This window comes from Hippoglossus stenolepis, chromosome 4 (genome assembly GCF_022539355.2).
Source record: "Hippoglossus stenolepis isolate QCI-W04-F060 chromosome 4, HSTE1.2, whole genome shotgun sequence".
Lineage (NCBI taxonomy): Eukaryota > Metazoa > Chordata > Actinopteri > Pleuronectiformes > Pleuronectidae > Hippoglossus > Hippoglossus stenolepis.
In genome coordinates, this window is record NC_061486.1 from 177,836 (window position 1) to 193,827 (window position 15,992).

At 41.9% G+C, this 15,992-nt stretch overlaps 3 protein-coding genes across 4 annotated transcripts in view; 2 read left to right on the forward strand and 1 right to left on the reverse strand.

Moving 5' to 3' along the window:
• LOC118106630 (collagen alpha-1(I) chain) overlaps positions 1-15,992 on the reverse strand; it is a 688,934-nt gene that overhangs the window by 170,058 nt on the left and 502,884 nt on the right.
• LOC118105765 (transmembrane 4 L6 family member 5) lies at positions 26-5,815 on the forward strand. Its single transcript, XM_035153574.2, has 6 exons — positions 26-861; positions 4,489-4,665; positions 4,739-4,807; positions 4,892-5,046; positions 5,129-5,321; positions 5,476-5,815. The coding sequence occupies exons 2-6, from the start codon at positions 4,489-4,491 to the stop codon at positions 5,494-5,496; spliced, it is 615 nt and encodes a 204-aa protein (XP_035009465.1). The 5' UTR covers positions 26-861; the 3' UTR covers positions 5,497-5,815.
• On the forward strand, positions 8,040-15,521 carry spint2 (serine peptidase inhibitor, Kunitz type, 2). Of its 2 annotated transcripts, XM_035155138.2 has the most exons (11): positions 8,040-8,629; positions 9,466-9,636; positions 11,871-11,954; positions 12,159-12,212; positions 12,472-12,495; positions 12,975-13,136; positions 13,227-13,283; positions 13,357-13,524; positions 13,811-13,855; positions 14,023-14,128; positions 14,215-15,521. In XM_035155138.2, the coding sequence occupies exons 1-11, from the start codon at positions 8,221-8,223 to the stop codon at positions 14,297-14,299; spliced, it is 1,365 nt and encodes a 454-aa protein (XP_035011029.2). In that variant the 5' UTR covers positions 8,040-8,220; the 3' UTR covers positions 14,300-15,521. The 2 variants fall into 2 exon arrangements, with proteins under 2 accessions (XP_035011029.2, XP_035011030.2); XM_035155139.2 differs by lacking the exon at positions 12,159-12,212.

Genomic DNA, 15,992 nt, shown 5'->3' on the forward strand with positions numbered 1-15,992 from the left:
CTCTCTCTCTCTCTCTCTCTCTCTCTCTCTCTCTCTCTCTCCCTGACGTTTTCATATTTTCATTGCTTATAATAAAGAAAAACAAAAATTATTCAGTCACGTGATTTTGTCACATGTTTAAAATGTGTTCATCCAGAAGATTTGTGTCTTCCTGATTGGATGTCTAATGATGTCACACGTCAACGACACATGACTCAGCTCGACTTTTATCTTCAGTCTGAAAACTTGACGATTAAATGTTTATAGTTACGACCGATGAGACTTGATTAAACAATCGTAAAGAGTTAAACAGTTCCGATGAAATAAAATAAAGTGTAAACAGATGTTTTCAGAGGAAGTTTCATCATGTTCAGGATTGTGTGGTTCCTCTGTGGTCATGTGATCGACGTGTGAAGCTCATCACGTCCTCGTGGATCAGACGTGTCGTGTGTTTGAACCCCTGACTCAGACTGAATCATGTCCCTTTTTCTGAAATTCAGGAAACAGTGGCGGGGGGACAAGACTCCCATGAGTCTTCGCTGCTCTGTGACTCAAACTGATCTAAAATAAGACGAGAACTGAAAATAGAGAAAAAGATGAAGTGACCTCTGACCTCTTTCACTGGTTTGCTCTGATCATACCTTGTATTGATTAACTGTCGCCATCTGATCACATTGTTTAATTAATCCATAATGATTGTTATTGGTCTTTAGTGACCAGATGTGTGAGTGAACATCTGGACCCCAAGGACAGAGGGGTGCTTCAGGTTTATTGGCATCAGGATGTTTCCTGTTTCCACACAGCTGTGGGCGTGTCTTTGTTTCTGTGTGAACGTTCTAAAAGTTTGTTCCTCAGACTGAAGTGGATCAGCGGCTCGGCACTGTGAGTCTTATTTCAATGTTTTTTATCAGACTTTTTTTTAGGAATTGCTGAAATTGTTAAACTATCATTTGTAATTTTTCTGTCATTGACGCATAAAAGTTGTTTGTTTATTTTGTAAACAGACATTTCAGTGTCTAACTGAAAATGTTAACCTAATAATAAAAAATAGTTTTTTAATCTTATCTTCATTCTATCACTATACGTTTTTTTATTACATTTTTTATTAAATGTCTAAAGTTACTTTCAAATTCATTATATAGAGGATTACAATAGAGGAGAGAGTCCAGGAATAAAGACAATAAGTGATGATTATATGTAAAATGTTATGAATGATAGCAACATTCATATGATATGATGAAGATCATAAATAACAATATTAAAAATAATTGTCATCTGGAGTCAGAGATACCTGCAGAATATGAGGGAGGTAACAAGTACAACATTAGTGACGTAGTAAAATAAATGAATGTGGCCATAGAAAGACAAGCTGCGTTTGAATTGTCCATTTTGCTGCAGAACCTTAACTGAGTGAAATAACCCAAAAGTATTCCAGGATCCACCATAATAAGAGCTGTTGGAATTCTCTAAAGGACAACAATGCAGTCAAATGTTTCCCTGTGGGTATCACAGCCGCACGTCATCCTTTCACCGCTGGCTGTCGAGCTGCTGTCCACAAAACAACGTGGGCTTCATACTGTAGAATAGATGATTAACAAAGTTTTTTGGGGAAACCTGGTCTGATTAGGAGAGATTGCATTCATCCTACTTTGGATGGAGCAGCTCTTATTTCTAGAAATATGACAAAGTTTATTAGACAGTACTCACCTTGACAATCCAGAGTTGAGACCAGGAAGCAGAGTTGCAGTCTTACACGTTTCTCTGTGCTTCTATTAGAGCAGTCACCCTCATAGTATCCCTCATACTATCCTATAGGAACTGTGTCTGCCCCCGGACCACCTAAATTCATTAAATCTAAAGTAAACAGGAGAGGAGTAACACATTCAAACCTAATACAAGTTAACACAACCAATATATGAGTACCAAAAAACGGAAGTATAAAATGCGGTTTATGAAATATCAGCTCCCTCAATCCAAAATCCCTACTTATTAATGATCTATTGTTAAATCAGACTTATCAACTCTTGACCGACAGGTAGTTATAACTCGTTTGAAAATCTTATAATCAGCCTCATACTTCCCAGCCTGAAATCACATAAACCAGTTCATCTAGTTATCGTAGATCGTCCTCCTGCCCCTTACTCTGAATTCTTCTCTGAATTCTCTGAGTTTCTATCTGAGCTCGTTCTTAGGACAGATACAATCATTATAACAGGTGATTTCAACATTCATGTAGATGTTGCCAACAACAGCCTTAGTTCAGCTTTTAACTCAACAATAGACTCAATTGGTTTCACCCAACATGTGAATAAACCCACTCACTAGTTGATAACTTTGTTAATAGAACAGCAGCCTCATTAAAAACAACCCTTGACGCTGTGGCCTGCTAAAAAAGAATAAAGTAAATCAGGAGATTAGCTCCATGTTTTAATTCTCAAACACGTGTTTTAAAACAGACATCACGGAAGCTAGAGAGGAAGTGGCGTTCCACCCGTCAATATGATTTTCACCTGGCCTGGAGAGATAGTCTGATAAATAACAAGAAGGCCAGAAGCTCCTATTATTCTTTATTAATAGAAGAAGATAAGGTTCTTCTTCAGCTCTGTAGCTGACAGAGAGTCACACCTCTACTGATCCATCTATTCCTCTAACTCTGAGAAGCAATGATTTCATGAACTTCTTCACCAATAAAATTATAACCATCAAGGAAACAATCCACAACCTCCATAAACAGCACAGATATACGGTCCAGAAACCATAGAACCACCTGTAGCACCAGATTTATATTTGAACCTCTTTTCTTCAGTTGATCTTCTGAACTGACGTCACTAGTTTCATCATCTAAACCAACAACTTGTCATTTAGACTCTGTCCCAACTGGACTGTTTAAGGAAGTTTTCACCCTAATTGAAAGTTTCATATTGAATCAGATTTATGTCTTTGTTAACCGGCTGCGTACCACAAGCTTTTAAGGTAACTGTAATTAAACCTCTGCTTCAAAAGCCCACTGTTGATCCAGATGTTGTAGCTGATTAGACCCAAATCAAACCTTCATTTCCAAAACCCTAGAAGAAGCTGTTGCTAACCAGCTGTGTGATGACTGAGACAGAAACGATCTGTTGGAAAACCTTCAGTCAGGATTTAGAGTCATCACAGAAACAGCTGTTAACAGTTACTAACGACCTTTTCATGTCCTCAGATAATGGACTTGTCTCTTACTGGTCCTGTTGGATCTTAGTGCAGCATCTGACCCCACAGATCATAAGATCCTGTTACAGAGAAAGGTCAAAGTTGTTGAAACCAGCAGACCAGTCTTTAAAGTACAGATTGATGGCACAGGGTTCTCCTCTTCTTCTTCCTCCTCCTCCTCTCTCCTTGCTGCTGACAGCATTGGTATCCACACCAAATCGCTCTCTCACCCCTGGAACCATGTCCTCACCTGTAACAGGCTCTAACCTCTTTACATACAGTCTATGGCTCTAACACAGGGACGCTGTCATCAGTTCGATGCTCAAACTCCTTGGTGCTAATCTCAGCAGGTGGATCAACAGCTGTCGGTTCCTCTGGTGAAATCACCAAACCTCTTTCCCTTCAGTAATTTCTTATTGTGGAGGCCTCCACATCAGCCCAGGCTCCCTTAGCATGAGGACAGCATCCAGGAGGCTGAGTCTTTTTGTCTATGTCTACAGCAGTAGCTCTGCTGCCCTCACTGATGTGGCGCAACACACTGCACACAAGCTTTAGCTCTTCTGATGATATCCTGGTCACAGGGCTGGAGAATGGGGGTTAGGGTTCAAATATTAATCTGATTTAATATGGAACTGTTGATGAGAGGAAAAACTTCCTTAAAATGTCCAGTTGGGACAGAGTCTAAAAGATAAGTTGATGGTTTAAATAGATGAAGAGACCAGTGAAATCAGCTCAGAAAGATTTATACAAACTGTAAAGAACTTTTAACAATATTCTTAACTTAGGCTATAAACAGAGAAGATAACCTAAAAACAAATACTTTGTAGTTAATGAAACATTTATTGACCTTGAGTAATACGAAAATAAAAGTATGGAGGCTATATTGTTGTTGTGAACAGAATCTCCTGCTGCTTAATGTGTGAAAGTCAACATGTGGAGAAACTCTGGACTCTCCAGAGATCGTATGAAACGTCTTAACAAACTCTGAGCAATTTTAAATAAATAACTTTCTCTCACCAGATGCACACACTGTAACACAGTTGAACATTGTAACATGTTCACTTAGTTGTTTGTACATGAAAATTCAAAAATATAGGACCAACATCAGAACCCAGAGGAACTCCACTAAAGAACCATGAGAAACTCACACAGATCCTTGAAGAACTCCAGCTTTATTTGACCTATATTACAAACCTCCTCATCAGCTGATTGGACGGTTTGAGTGACAACTTTCAGGTCATCAATTGATTGTATAAAGATCAAAGATGTGGGGGAGGAGCCCTGGCCCTGTTTCATCGTGTCGTCATGTGAACCCAACAGATGTGTGTGTCGAGGTGTCTACAGTGTGTGGGCATGTCTCTGGTTCCCATGGCAATCATCTGCATGTTGTCCAACATCCTGCTGCTGCTTCCTGAGCTGAAGACCAACTTCCTGTTGGAGGGTCATGTGACCAGGGAGGCCACATGGGCCACAGGTCTCTGGGCGTCAGGCTTTCTGGTACGTTTGCGTTGTTTGAGTTGTATCGTCAAATTAAACAGTGAACGTTAAACATGGCTGAAACTGGTTCCAGGTTCTTCTTGGAGCTCGAGCGTCTATTCGCAGCAGCGGCACCAGAGGCTGCTGTGCATTCAGGCGTCAGGTGAGCTGAGGGGGTGTGGTCTCAGATCAAAAAGGTGGATAATTGGATTATTTTTTGGAAAAAGGTTTTGTCTTTTTTTTACAGATGTTGTGTCAGGTGCTGAACTCCACGGGTTGTCTGGTGGCAGCTGGTGGCTGTTGTCTGGTCAGTGTTACTGGCCTCACTCAGGGGCCCCTCTGTCTCTACAACACCACCACTGGCCCCGTATGGGGGGTCCCACTGCGGCCCCTTCATGACTGGTGAGACACTCTCACTAACACACACACACACACGAATGAAAATGTCCACATGTTTTGACTCTTGCTGTCTCTCGTCCTTCAGTCAATCAAGTTACCTGTACAATGCCACCCTGTGGTCAGGAGTGTGTCTGCAGCCTCGTGCTGTGGTTCAGTGGAATGTAGTTCTGTTCAGTGTGATGGGGGGTGCAAGCGGGCTGCAGACTCTCCTCTGTGCAGCAAACGTCCTGAACTCAGTGCTGGGCCTGCTGCTGGGACGAGGTCTCCACGGCAACAAGGTCAGTAAGTGAGAAACTGAGGTTCAACCCCAAACATTAATATAAAATAATATAAACTTTGTGTGTGTGTGTGTGTGTGTGTGTGTGTGTGTGTGTGTGTGTGTGTGTGTGTGTGTGTGTGTGTGTGTGTGTGTGTGTGTGTGTGTGTTTACAGGTCAGTCCAGTCTCAGTTTAAGACGCCCCCTGGTGGATCCTGAATGAGGACGACATTCAACACTTCATGATATCAAGTTATAAAATCTTTGAAATGGGTTGAAATCTTTGAGCTTGAAAATTAGTTTTATTTTGAAAAGCACAGAAGCACTTTGGATAAAATAAGACTTAAAGATAAATAATGTCAATTATTATTAATTAGGGTTCATTATTATGATGATATATTATTTATATATATATATAAATTATATATGACACAAACTTGTCATTCGTCAATGTTCTTGTTTTGTATCAGTCAGATAAGTGTGTGTCAGGCAGCATGTGAGTAAATAAAGTGTATGACTGAGTGTTTTCAGTGATTGTGTATTTCTTCCTAAACATTGTGTTGTGTTACATAGTTTTACTCATGTCAACATGTGTTTAACTTCATCTTTTGAGTTTGATTGACATGATGACTTTTTTACATTTCGTAATCCTTTGTTGAGCTTTTTTCTCAACCACACACACACACACACACACACACACACACACACACACACACACACACACACATGATACAAATGATAAGAATTAACATCACAGCTCGATAAAATACACTGAAACCAACATAAAACTAGACGTACAAGGATACCCCCCCATCATCAGTTAACGAGTTTTAAGATGGAAATATATTATTTTAAGTTTGAAATTAAATGTTTAGTGAGGAAATATATTTTGTGGTAATTGGCATTCTATTATTTACGTCGGCAGTAACAACATCTGACTACGTCACAAAAATCTATATTGATTCGGTGTGTACGTCATCCTTTCAGCACTGGCTGTCAAGGTGGTGTCCAAATAACAACGTGGGTGTCGTGGAAAAATAACTAAGTGTGGTTGAAACCTATTTTGTAGTTGAAATGTAAGTTTTTGCAGACCTGTCTAAAGACTTTTATGACCTGAACGGTTTATGATCTGAAACTTTTATGACCTGAAACGTTTATGACCTTTTTATTACTTTATGTCTGCTCTATCTCCAAAGGAAACATATGTAAATCAGTTTTCTATGTTTACATTCCTCTCTCAAACTGCGCCTACAGAACCAGCCTGAACTGGCTCAGACAAACAGCCTTAGTTCTCCTATATAAGATCCTTGCATTTGACTGTTCTCCATCTTCACTCCGAGATCCCTGTGACTCTCTGTGTTGATCCTTTCTGCAGAAAGCCCCTATTAAAATACACAAAGACAAATTTGGTGTTCCAGCCTCTTGTATTTCCAGATTTCCATCACAAGGGCTTCGCTGATAATTGGCGAAGTTTTTGGGGAAAACCTGGTCTGATTAGGAGAGATTGCATTCATCCCAGTTTGGATGGAGCAGCTCTCATTTCTAGAAATATGGCAAAGTTTATTAGACAGTACTCACCGTAATAATCCAGAGTTGAGACCAGGAAGCAGAGTTGCAGTCTTACACGTTTCTCTGCGCTTCTATTAGAGCAGTCACCCTCATAGTATCCTATAGGAACTGTGTCTGCCCCCGGACCACCTAAATTCATTAAATCTAAAGTAAACAGGAGAGGAGTAACACATTCAAACCTAATACAAGTTAACACAACCAATATATGAGTACCAAAATTAGAATTCTATTATCATCTGTGTATATCAGATAATATCAATCAATCACATTCTATTTGTCTCATATTCCCAGTTTGTCTCATAGATGTTAACAAGGAGCAACTTCCTCTGTTCTTCACTCAACTAGAGTCAAATAGAAACTTAGTGATCAGTGAATGAAGCTCAGTCCCATGTGAGGATCCTCTCCCAGGACACAAGTCCAACAGATGCTGATGGAACTGAACACATCAACACAACAACACAACAACACAACAACAGGATTCACTACATGAGAAGAACCAGTTTGTAACTTCATGTTTAAAGTGTTTCTACAGAATGTGCGATGGAGATGAAGGAGCAGTCCAGTTGTGTTCATAATCCTCGATCAGCTCGATCCATCATCACCATCCACCATCGTGTAAATACTGTAATCAAATGTAAGGAAATTATTATTATTACTTTTAAATATTTTCATTAATCCAAATATTAGAAATAATCACATTTGCAGTAAAATATGGAAGCCTATTTAAATATATATAAATAATATAATATATAATATAAAGTGATCAATGCAATCAATAAGCTAATGTTTATTTACAGAGACAGGAAACAGGGTGAGAGAAGAAGTGATTGGTCATTATTTACTGACTTAATCTTAAAATATTATATTTCCTTCTTAAAGTATATTTCTGAATGTTACGTTTGTTTTTAACAATGCCAAGTTTTTTTTCCATCTTAAAACATATTTAAATACCATATTTCTACATTGAAACCGTATTATTCCCCATTAAAAATTATATTTAAACTATATATAAACATTCTTCCACATTAAATTATATTTGAGACCTATTTCTATTTTAAAATATTACAATTGAAAAATGATATTTTGAAAAAAAATTACACAAACCTGCTCTTGGTTCTGTGTGTGTGTGTGTGTGCGCGTGTGTCTGTCAGTCAGAGGACAGTGCGCAGATGACGCAACAGGTGGGCGTGGCCTGCAGTGACCTCACCTGTCTCTCAGGTGATTTAATCTGCGACAACAAAGAGCTGCTGAACACGGAAGTGACTCATTGTTCCTGCAAAGGTGAGTCGATCCGACTTGTTTAAACCAGATCCAGATCCAGATTCAGGTGCACATCCGGATCAGAGGACGCAATGAACCCACACGCACTTGGTGTCCTGACCCTCTGTCTCCTGCTCGGGCCCGGCCTGGCTCTGAACTGTACCTGGGACAGCTCCATCGATCCGGATCAGGTCCAGGACGGAGACTCTGGGTTCGTCCTGGGAGAAGCGGAGGCGTTGGACCCGCAGAGGTGCCAGGAGAAGTGCTGCGCTGAGTCGGACTGTGACGTCGCTGTGGTCGGGTACCCGGCGGACGGAGGGCCGCAGTGTGAGCTGTGGAGCTGTGGGAACCAGAACCAGAACCAGAACCGGCAAGTGTGCGTTTTCAGGCGCAGCTCCCAGTTCCAGGTTTTCCGCAAGCAGGGGAAGAAAGTTGACTCGAGCCCGGAGAAGCTGCACATCCTCCCGCTGCTGAGCTCCACTGATCCGCCAAGCAACCACGGTGAGGTCATCACTACACAGGATCCATTATTTAGTATTATTGATCAGGTCTCATCGATCAGGGCCTGGTCCACCTTCTGAGGGGCCCCAGGCCCAAAGTCTGTGTTGTGTTGTGCCCCTGGTGACCCCCGTTCATTATTTCACCAGAAACAAATTCACTGATCAACTGATCGGAAAAACTAAACCTGTTAGACCTATTGATACAATAACAATCCAAACAAAATACTTCATAGACAATGTAAACATAATATTCAACAAGATATTAATAAAAGATTTATCTATCAGTTCAATTGTTGTTTCATCTGTACATTTAAAGATGGTAAATAATCATAATGAACCAGAACATGAAGATTAAAAAGCTTTAACTCAATTTTATTCCATTTCAAAGAATGTGTTTTCTCTGTTAGTTTCTTCACACATTATATAAAAAGTACTGAACTATTTTCAGTCTTTTCAGAGGTCGTCTGACAATTTCATGTTTTATATTTCTATGATAAGAACCAATCAGGTTTGGACCTGGACGCAAGGATTGGCTCTCCTCAGTGACATCATCATTTCAGCTGTTTGTTTATTATTGTTGATTTGTTTAGTTTGTAAAATAAACAATCGCTCAAAGAAAATCAAATGATCAGTCGATCAGTTTCCTGTCGATCAGAAAACGTTGATTTTTGATCCTTGATCAGATTTTCCAGCGTCTGATCTCAGTTTAACGTGTCGCGTTCAGAAAGTGACTCCGAGGAAGAATGTTGCTGCTCCGGCTTGACTGGTTTCACCTGCACAGGTGTTGTGTGTTGTGTGTGATACTGTGTGTTGACGTCTGTTTTGTTCTCCTATCAGTTCTGTGTCGTCTGCCGGTGAAGGTGGGGTTGTGCCGTGCTGCATTCCCGAGGTTTTTCTACAACGTGACAGAACAGAAATGTCGCAGCTTCGTGTACGGAGGCTGCGAGGCCAACGGCAACAACTTTGAGTCTGAAGACGAGTGCGAGTCAACCTGCAGCGGCGTTACAGGTAAATCCCCTTTCAACACGTCCTGATGCTTACGACACCTGTACTTCCTCTTTAGTTACCATGACGACAGGTGCCAGGTGTGTGTGGTCAGACCGGTTCTATGAATAAAGAGACAGAGACTTTTAACATAAATTTTATTTTTCCAATAATCACACCAGCAAAAAAAAAGAATTAAAAAAACATTTAAATCGGATACTTTATACAAAAGAAAACTACATGTCTCACACACACACACACACACACACACACACACACACACACACACACACACACACACACACACCAGTGAACATAGAACCTGTCTGATCCTCCACTGAGACCTGAAAGCTTCCAGGTTACTGGTCCGGCTGTAGAAGGCGTGTTCTATTTTCAGGCGAGTTGCTACCAAGGCTTTGAAGCACTTCTCCACATCTGTCCAGCCTTCACCCAACATCTGGTTCTTCCTGCTCTTCCAGGTGGCCAGTTTAGCCAAACAGGAAGTTTACCAGGACGGGTGTTGCTCTGTTTCCTTTGTGGTTTTTAGGCCCAAAAACAAACAACGGGAGAGAGAAGTTCTCCCCCAGAGCCTCCACCCACTGCTGCAGTAATCTAAATAAAACCTCTAGTCGAGGACAAGTCACCACCAGGTGCTCTACAGTCTCCCTATCACCACAGAAACCACATCCCTCCCCAGTGCTCGGGTCCAGGTGAGCTCTGTGTCTGTTTGTAGCTAAAGCTCCATGTATAATCCTCCACTGGAGGTCACCCACCCGTTTCTCAACAGGAGGTTTATACAGGACCCTCCACCTGCCTTCGGGGGTGCAGCCTGCAGCAAAATCCTCAGTCCACCTCGTCTCCTTGACTCCAGCCAGAGAGCGAAGGTTCAGCACCTTCACACAGCTGACATAAAGCTGCTTCTTCCCACAAGAGCTGAAACTACCCAGCACCGGTGTTTTGAAGGAAAGAAGCAGTCCACTCTCCTCTCGCCACCCGTCAGCAGCAGGGCTGACGATCAGAGAGGGAAACAGGTACTCACAGTCATCATCCCATTGGTCAGCTAGAGTACGATTTTCAGCAAACGCTCTCAGTGGCACAGACAGGGACTGCAACACTTCCTCCACGATCCTCTTCAGAACTCTGGAGGACCTGATGTTGTTGGGTGTTTCCCAAGATGAGTCGGTGAGATGGCCCAGTTTAACGATGCCAGCCTCAACAAACTTACTTCTCAGAACTGCAGAGGAAAATGTGGTTGTTTTCAGTCAGTCATTGTAGAAGAGCGGCTCCTCAAACAGCCACATCCCTGGTCTGGGATCAGGAGTCCGCTTGATCTCCAGCGTCTGCCAGGTGTTCACCACTGAGCTGTAGAACGGTGTCAGTCCGGTCAGGTCATCTTCACATGATCTCATCATGAAGAGATGTTAGTCCAGCCCCAGCCGGCTTGTGTGAGGAGAAGGAGCCAACCAGCAGAGACTGCAGCCGTACAGCAGCTTCTGCACCGTCTGCAGTCTGAAGGCCGCGGTTCAGGACACAATGTCAATGAGTCCTTGTCCTCCCTCTGCCACAGGGAGATACAGGGCCGACGCCCTCAGCTAGTGCTGACCAGACCAGAAGAACTTCACCAGGAGACGCTGCCCCAGACCTGGACCAAGTTATTCACTATCAGAACTCTTCCCCTGTAGGACAGATAAGGTAGAAACCATTCTCATTTAGACAACTTGGCTTCTACCTTTTTCCAGCACAAGGATGACTAAAAATGTGGCTCCTCCCCCGATCCTATCTAAAGTAGAATCAGAAGTTTTTCTGCATCTTGTTTTAACAGGACATGACACCAAATGTAAAATCCAGAAAGGTATTAATCTCCTCCTCTAACATCCATGGACCCGACCACAGCTTCAGTCTGCACTTCCCCGGTTGAATTATCCTTAGACACCAAGCCGTGAGAGCCGCCTGCAAACTAACAACCAACAACTACACAAAACCACAGCAACATGATTTGTGTAACCCTAACTCTGACCAGAGAGTGGTTGACATGTTTGTAGACGTTTCACTCGTCCTCCTGATCATTGATAAAGTGGGAACATGTCAGGGTTCTACCTCCACCTGAGACCTGAGGATATGATAACATCCAACGTTTTCAATATGCGGATTGTATTTAAATTTTTTATTTTTCTGGTTTTATAGCAATATGCTTCCATAGACCATCATTTACACAGAGGTGATAATTATTGTTTGTCTGTTTTACTGTGTGTGTTCAGGTTCAGTTCTCCCTCCTGACTCAACCCCTCCTCCAGTTGAACGTCATGTCAAAGCAGCTCGAATGGTTCCAGCCGTCGACACAAGTAAGGAGTGTGTGTGTGTGTGTGTGTGTGTGTGTGTGTGTGTGTGTGTGTGTGTGTGTGTGTGTGTGTGTGTGTGTGTGTGTGTGTGTGTGTGTGTGTGTGTGTGTGTGTGTGTGTGTGTGTGTGTGTGTGTGTGTGTGTGTGTGTGTGTGTGTGTGTGTGTGTGTGTGTGTGTGCGTACTCACTCATTATCTCTTGGTCCAGGTGCAGCTGAGTCTGAACCTGCTGTCACAGAGTCCGTTCACCCTCAGTACACAGGTAACCACACATGCATTAACATCCTCACATATTAAAGTTCTACAAGATCTGTTTAATAAGTAATAAATATGACTCGCGTTTCATCATTTTGTATCAAATTATCGTCTGTTACAACAAAAAAACGGTTCTGAAGAAAGAAAATGAACATAAATGTCAACGTCAGCAGAGAGAGAAAGAAAGATGGAGAGTAGAAGGCGTGAACTTTGATCGAACGTGAGTCGATGGTTTATCCTAGTTTCACATTTTCTTTCTTCAACAGATATGTCGGCTGATGAATATGCAGGTATGTTAGTTCTCACACACGTTCTAAGATCTGGTTCTAACACTTTCCAGCACATGGTCCTAACATGGTTTAACATATTTTAACACGTGGTTCTAAGTTGTGATTCGTACATGTAATGCTAAGATGTTCTACGATGTGGTTCTAACGCATTCTCACATCTGGTTCCTATTTTCATATATTTTGTCCATCAGCCGCTCAAGAACATCAGCTGCTCCTAGTTGTACCTGATGGAACCATGTGAACGACTTGGGCTCTCTAAATATTAATAATTACAAAAATTCTAAGAACTCTAATTCTGAATTGATGTATTTTAACATGTGTGGACACGTGTATCCATGTAGAAGCATGTCTACAGATGTTTGATCAGCTGCTCTGTGTGATGAACAGAACCAAAGGATGTCAGCATGAAAACATTCAGAGCACCTGAGTCTATGGTACGGTCAGGACAAACTTACATGTCTGTCTTCTTATCCAATCAGAGCGGTGTGGGGCCGAGCCTCAGGCGGGTCCCTGCAGGGCAGCGTTTCAGCATTGGTTCTACAACCGCCACACAGGTACCTGTCAATCATTCATCTATGGAGGCTGCAGAGGAAACAAGAACAACTACATCAGCGAGGAGAGCTGCATGGCTGCGTGTACAGGTGAGACGCATGCACCTGTCTGCACCTGTGCAGGTGAGACTCATATACCTGAGTTGCTCACTAACAACATGTTGGTGTCTCGTCCCTCAGTGTCCGTCCTGCCGTCCTCTAAGAAATCAGCTGATGATGTTTCCACAGAAAATAAAGGTCAGAAACAAACCGTCACTTCTGAGCAGTTTGTCCTGAGCAGCTGCATCAATAATGATTGTCTCCATCTCAGATGAGTGTCTGTTGACCCCTGACCCTGGTCCGTGTCGAGCTGCATTCCCAAAGTTCTTCTTCAACCACAACACTGGCACCTGTCAGTCATTCTTGTACGGTGGTTGCCATGGAAACCTGAACCGTTACGGCACCTTGGAGGAGTGTATGAGCCACTGCAGTCAAGACGGTAACGACCAAATCTTCACATGGCGTCTGTCCTCACGTGACGTCAGTCCTCACGTGGCGTCTGACCTCACGTGACATCTCTCCTCATGTGACGTCTGTCCTCACGTGACATCTCTCCTCATGTGGCGTCTGTCTCACGTGACATCTCTCTCATGGCGTCTTCTCTGACCTCTCTCTCTCTCCTCATGTGGCGTCTGTCCTCACGTGACATCTCTCCTCATGTGGCGTCTGTCCTCACGTGACATCTCTCCTCATGTGACGTCTGTTCTCACATTCTTTTCCTCCAGGTTCGTTTGACACTCGTGGGAAAAGCCGTAACCGCTGGACTGCAGGTCAGTTTTTCCTTTCAAAAGAGGTTACACAAGTAACTTCTCAAACGTTATCATTTTCTGATTGTAAAATAAAAGTGAAGGAAGCGGCGTGTTTCAAAATAAAAGCACATCTCACTGATCCTGGTTCAGGTTTTCTAAATAAAAACATGATCATCTTCCCTCCCCAGCGTTCTTCCTCTTCATCACTCTGGCCGCCATATCCGCTCTGCTGCTGGTGACGCTCGTCCTCGTCTCTCTGAGACGTCACCGTCTGTCCCACCGTCCCTCCATCAGGTGAGGTTAACCCTGCTCCACACTGACCCCTGCTGGTCCACAACACAACAAGTGTCTCTTCATTGACTCATGTTTTTGTTTGACAGTGATAAAGAGGAGCTGCTTCCTAGTGACCAGTCGTCTGTTGAGTCTCTGACTCCGCCAGAGAGTCCCAGACCAGACCAGGCCTGAGGAGGGGCCACAGAGGGTCTGGGTCTGGGGCCACAGAGGGTCTGGGGCCACAGAGGGTCTGGGTCTGGGGCCACAGAAGGTCTGGGGCCACAGAGGGTCTGGGGCCACAAACAAGACTTTTCTTCAACAATCTTTTCTTTAACGATCTTTTCTTTAATGTTCTTTTTTTTTTTAAAGTTCTTTCTTTCTGGAGTCTTTCCTTTAACAAGACTTTAACAGTTTTTTTCCTTCATTCAGTTTTATCTCATGATCACTCGTCTGTTTTATGTTGACACTAAGATCTTTTAAACTTTAAATGGTCATTTAAAGTCATAATGAAGTAAAATATGAATCACTTGTTTTTAGTTTCATGTGACCTAAACACGTCACATGACGTAAACCGTTGGTCTTAAATTGTCACTCTTCACTTTATGATTATCGCTTCTCAGTTTTTATATTTTATGAATAAATGATTAAATATTTAATCAGGCGTTTGTTGATGTGTGTTGACACCACTTAAAAACATGACGTCAAATTAAACTCAAGAAAAAAACTGTAATCTACAAGTTTTTTAATTTGAAATGATCAGAAATCAAAAGTTTTTAAACATTTAATACTCAAGTTTCAGTCTGAACATTGGAGTCTACATGTCCCATAATGCACCTGGACAGTGTGGACTGCGAAGACAGTTGGTCCATTGATCTTTTTGTATTTATTGATAATTATTGAGCATTTACTTTTCAATGTCACTTTGATCTGCATGTGAGGTTTTCCTCAGAAACTTTTATTTTGACATTTAGTTTTGTAAAATCTTGCAGTGGAATCACGTGAACTTAGTTCAATCATTAGTTTATAACATTATGATAAAAGTAATAATAATAAGACTTGTGTTAAAGCAAAGATCAGTGTTTCTGTTTATCGATAAAACATGAACCACTGAAGATCTGTTTTGAAGGTTTATTTCAAATAATAAAAGTTCAATTAGAATGAAAATTAAATCCCAGTGACTTTCTACAAATAAATGTTTAACAAACATGTTTTCTCATGAGGATCAGATTTTTAAGAGAAACATCTTCAAACAGGCAGAAAAATGTAACGTGTTTGAAATTTTACTGAAAGATGAAATCTCATTTTCATATTTATTATTCAATTATTCATAATCAGTGTGTTGAGTTTAATCTGTGATTCATGATAATTGAAGCTGGTTACTGATTTGACCTGTAATAAATTAACTGTTGATTCATTCAGGTCTCGTGTTTGTTTGTATGTGTGTGTGTGTGTGTGTGTGTGTGTGTGTGTGTGTGTGTGTGTGTGTGTGTGTGTGTGTGTGTGTGTGTGTGTGTGTGTGTGTGTGTGTGTGTGTGTGTGTGTGTGTGTGTGTGTGTGTGTGTGTGTGTGTGTGTGTGTGTGTGTGTGTGTGTGTGTGTGTGTGTGTGAACCTCTGCTTCAAAATCCCACTGTTGAGCCAGATGTTGTAGCTGATTAGACCCAAATCAAACCTTCATTTCCAAAACCCTAGAAGAAGCTGTTGCTAACCAGCTGTGTGACGACTGAGACAGAAACGATCTGTTGGAAAACCTTCAGTCAGGATTTAGAGTCATCACAGAAACAGCTGTTAACAGTTACTAACGACCTTTTCATGTCCTCAGATAATGGACTTGTCTCTTACTGGTCCTGTTGGACATCTGACCCCACAGATTAGTGGTCGGTCTCT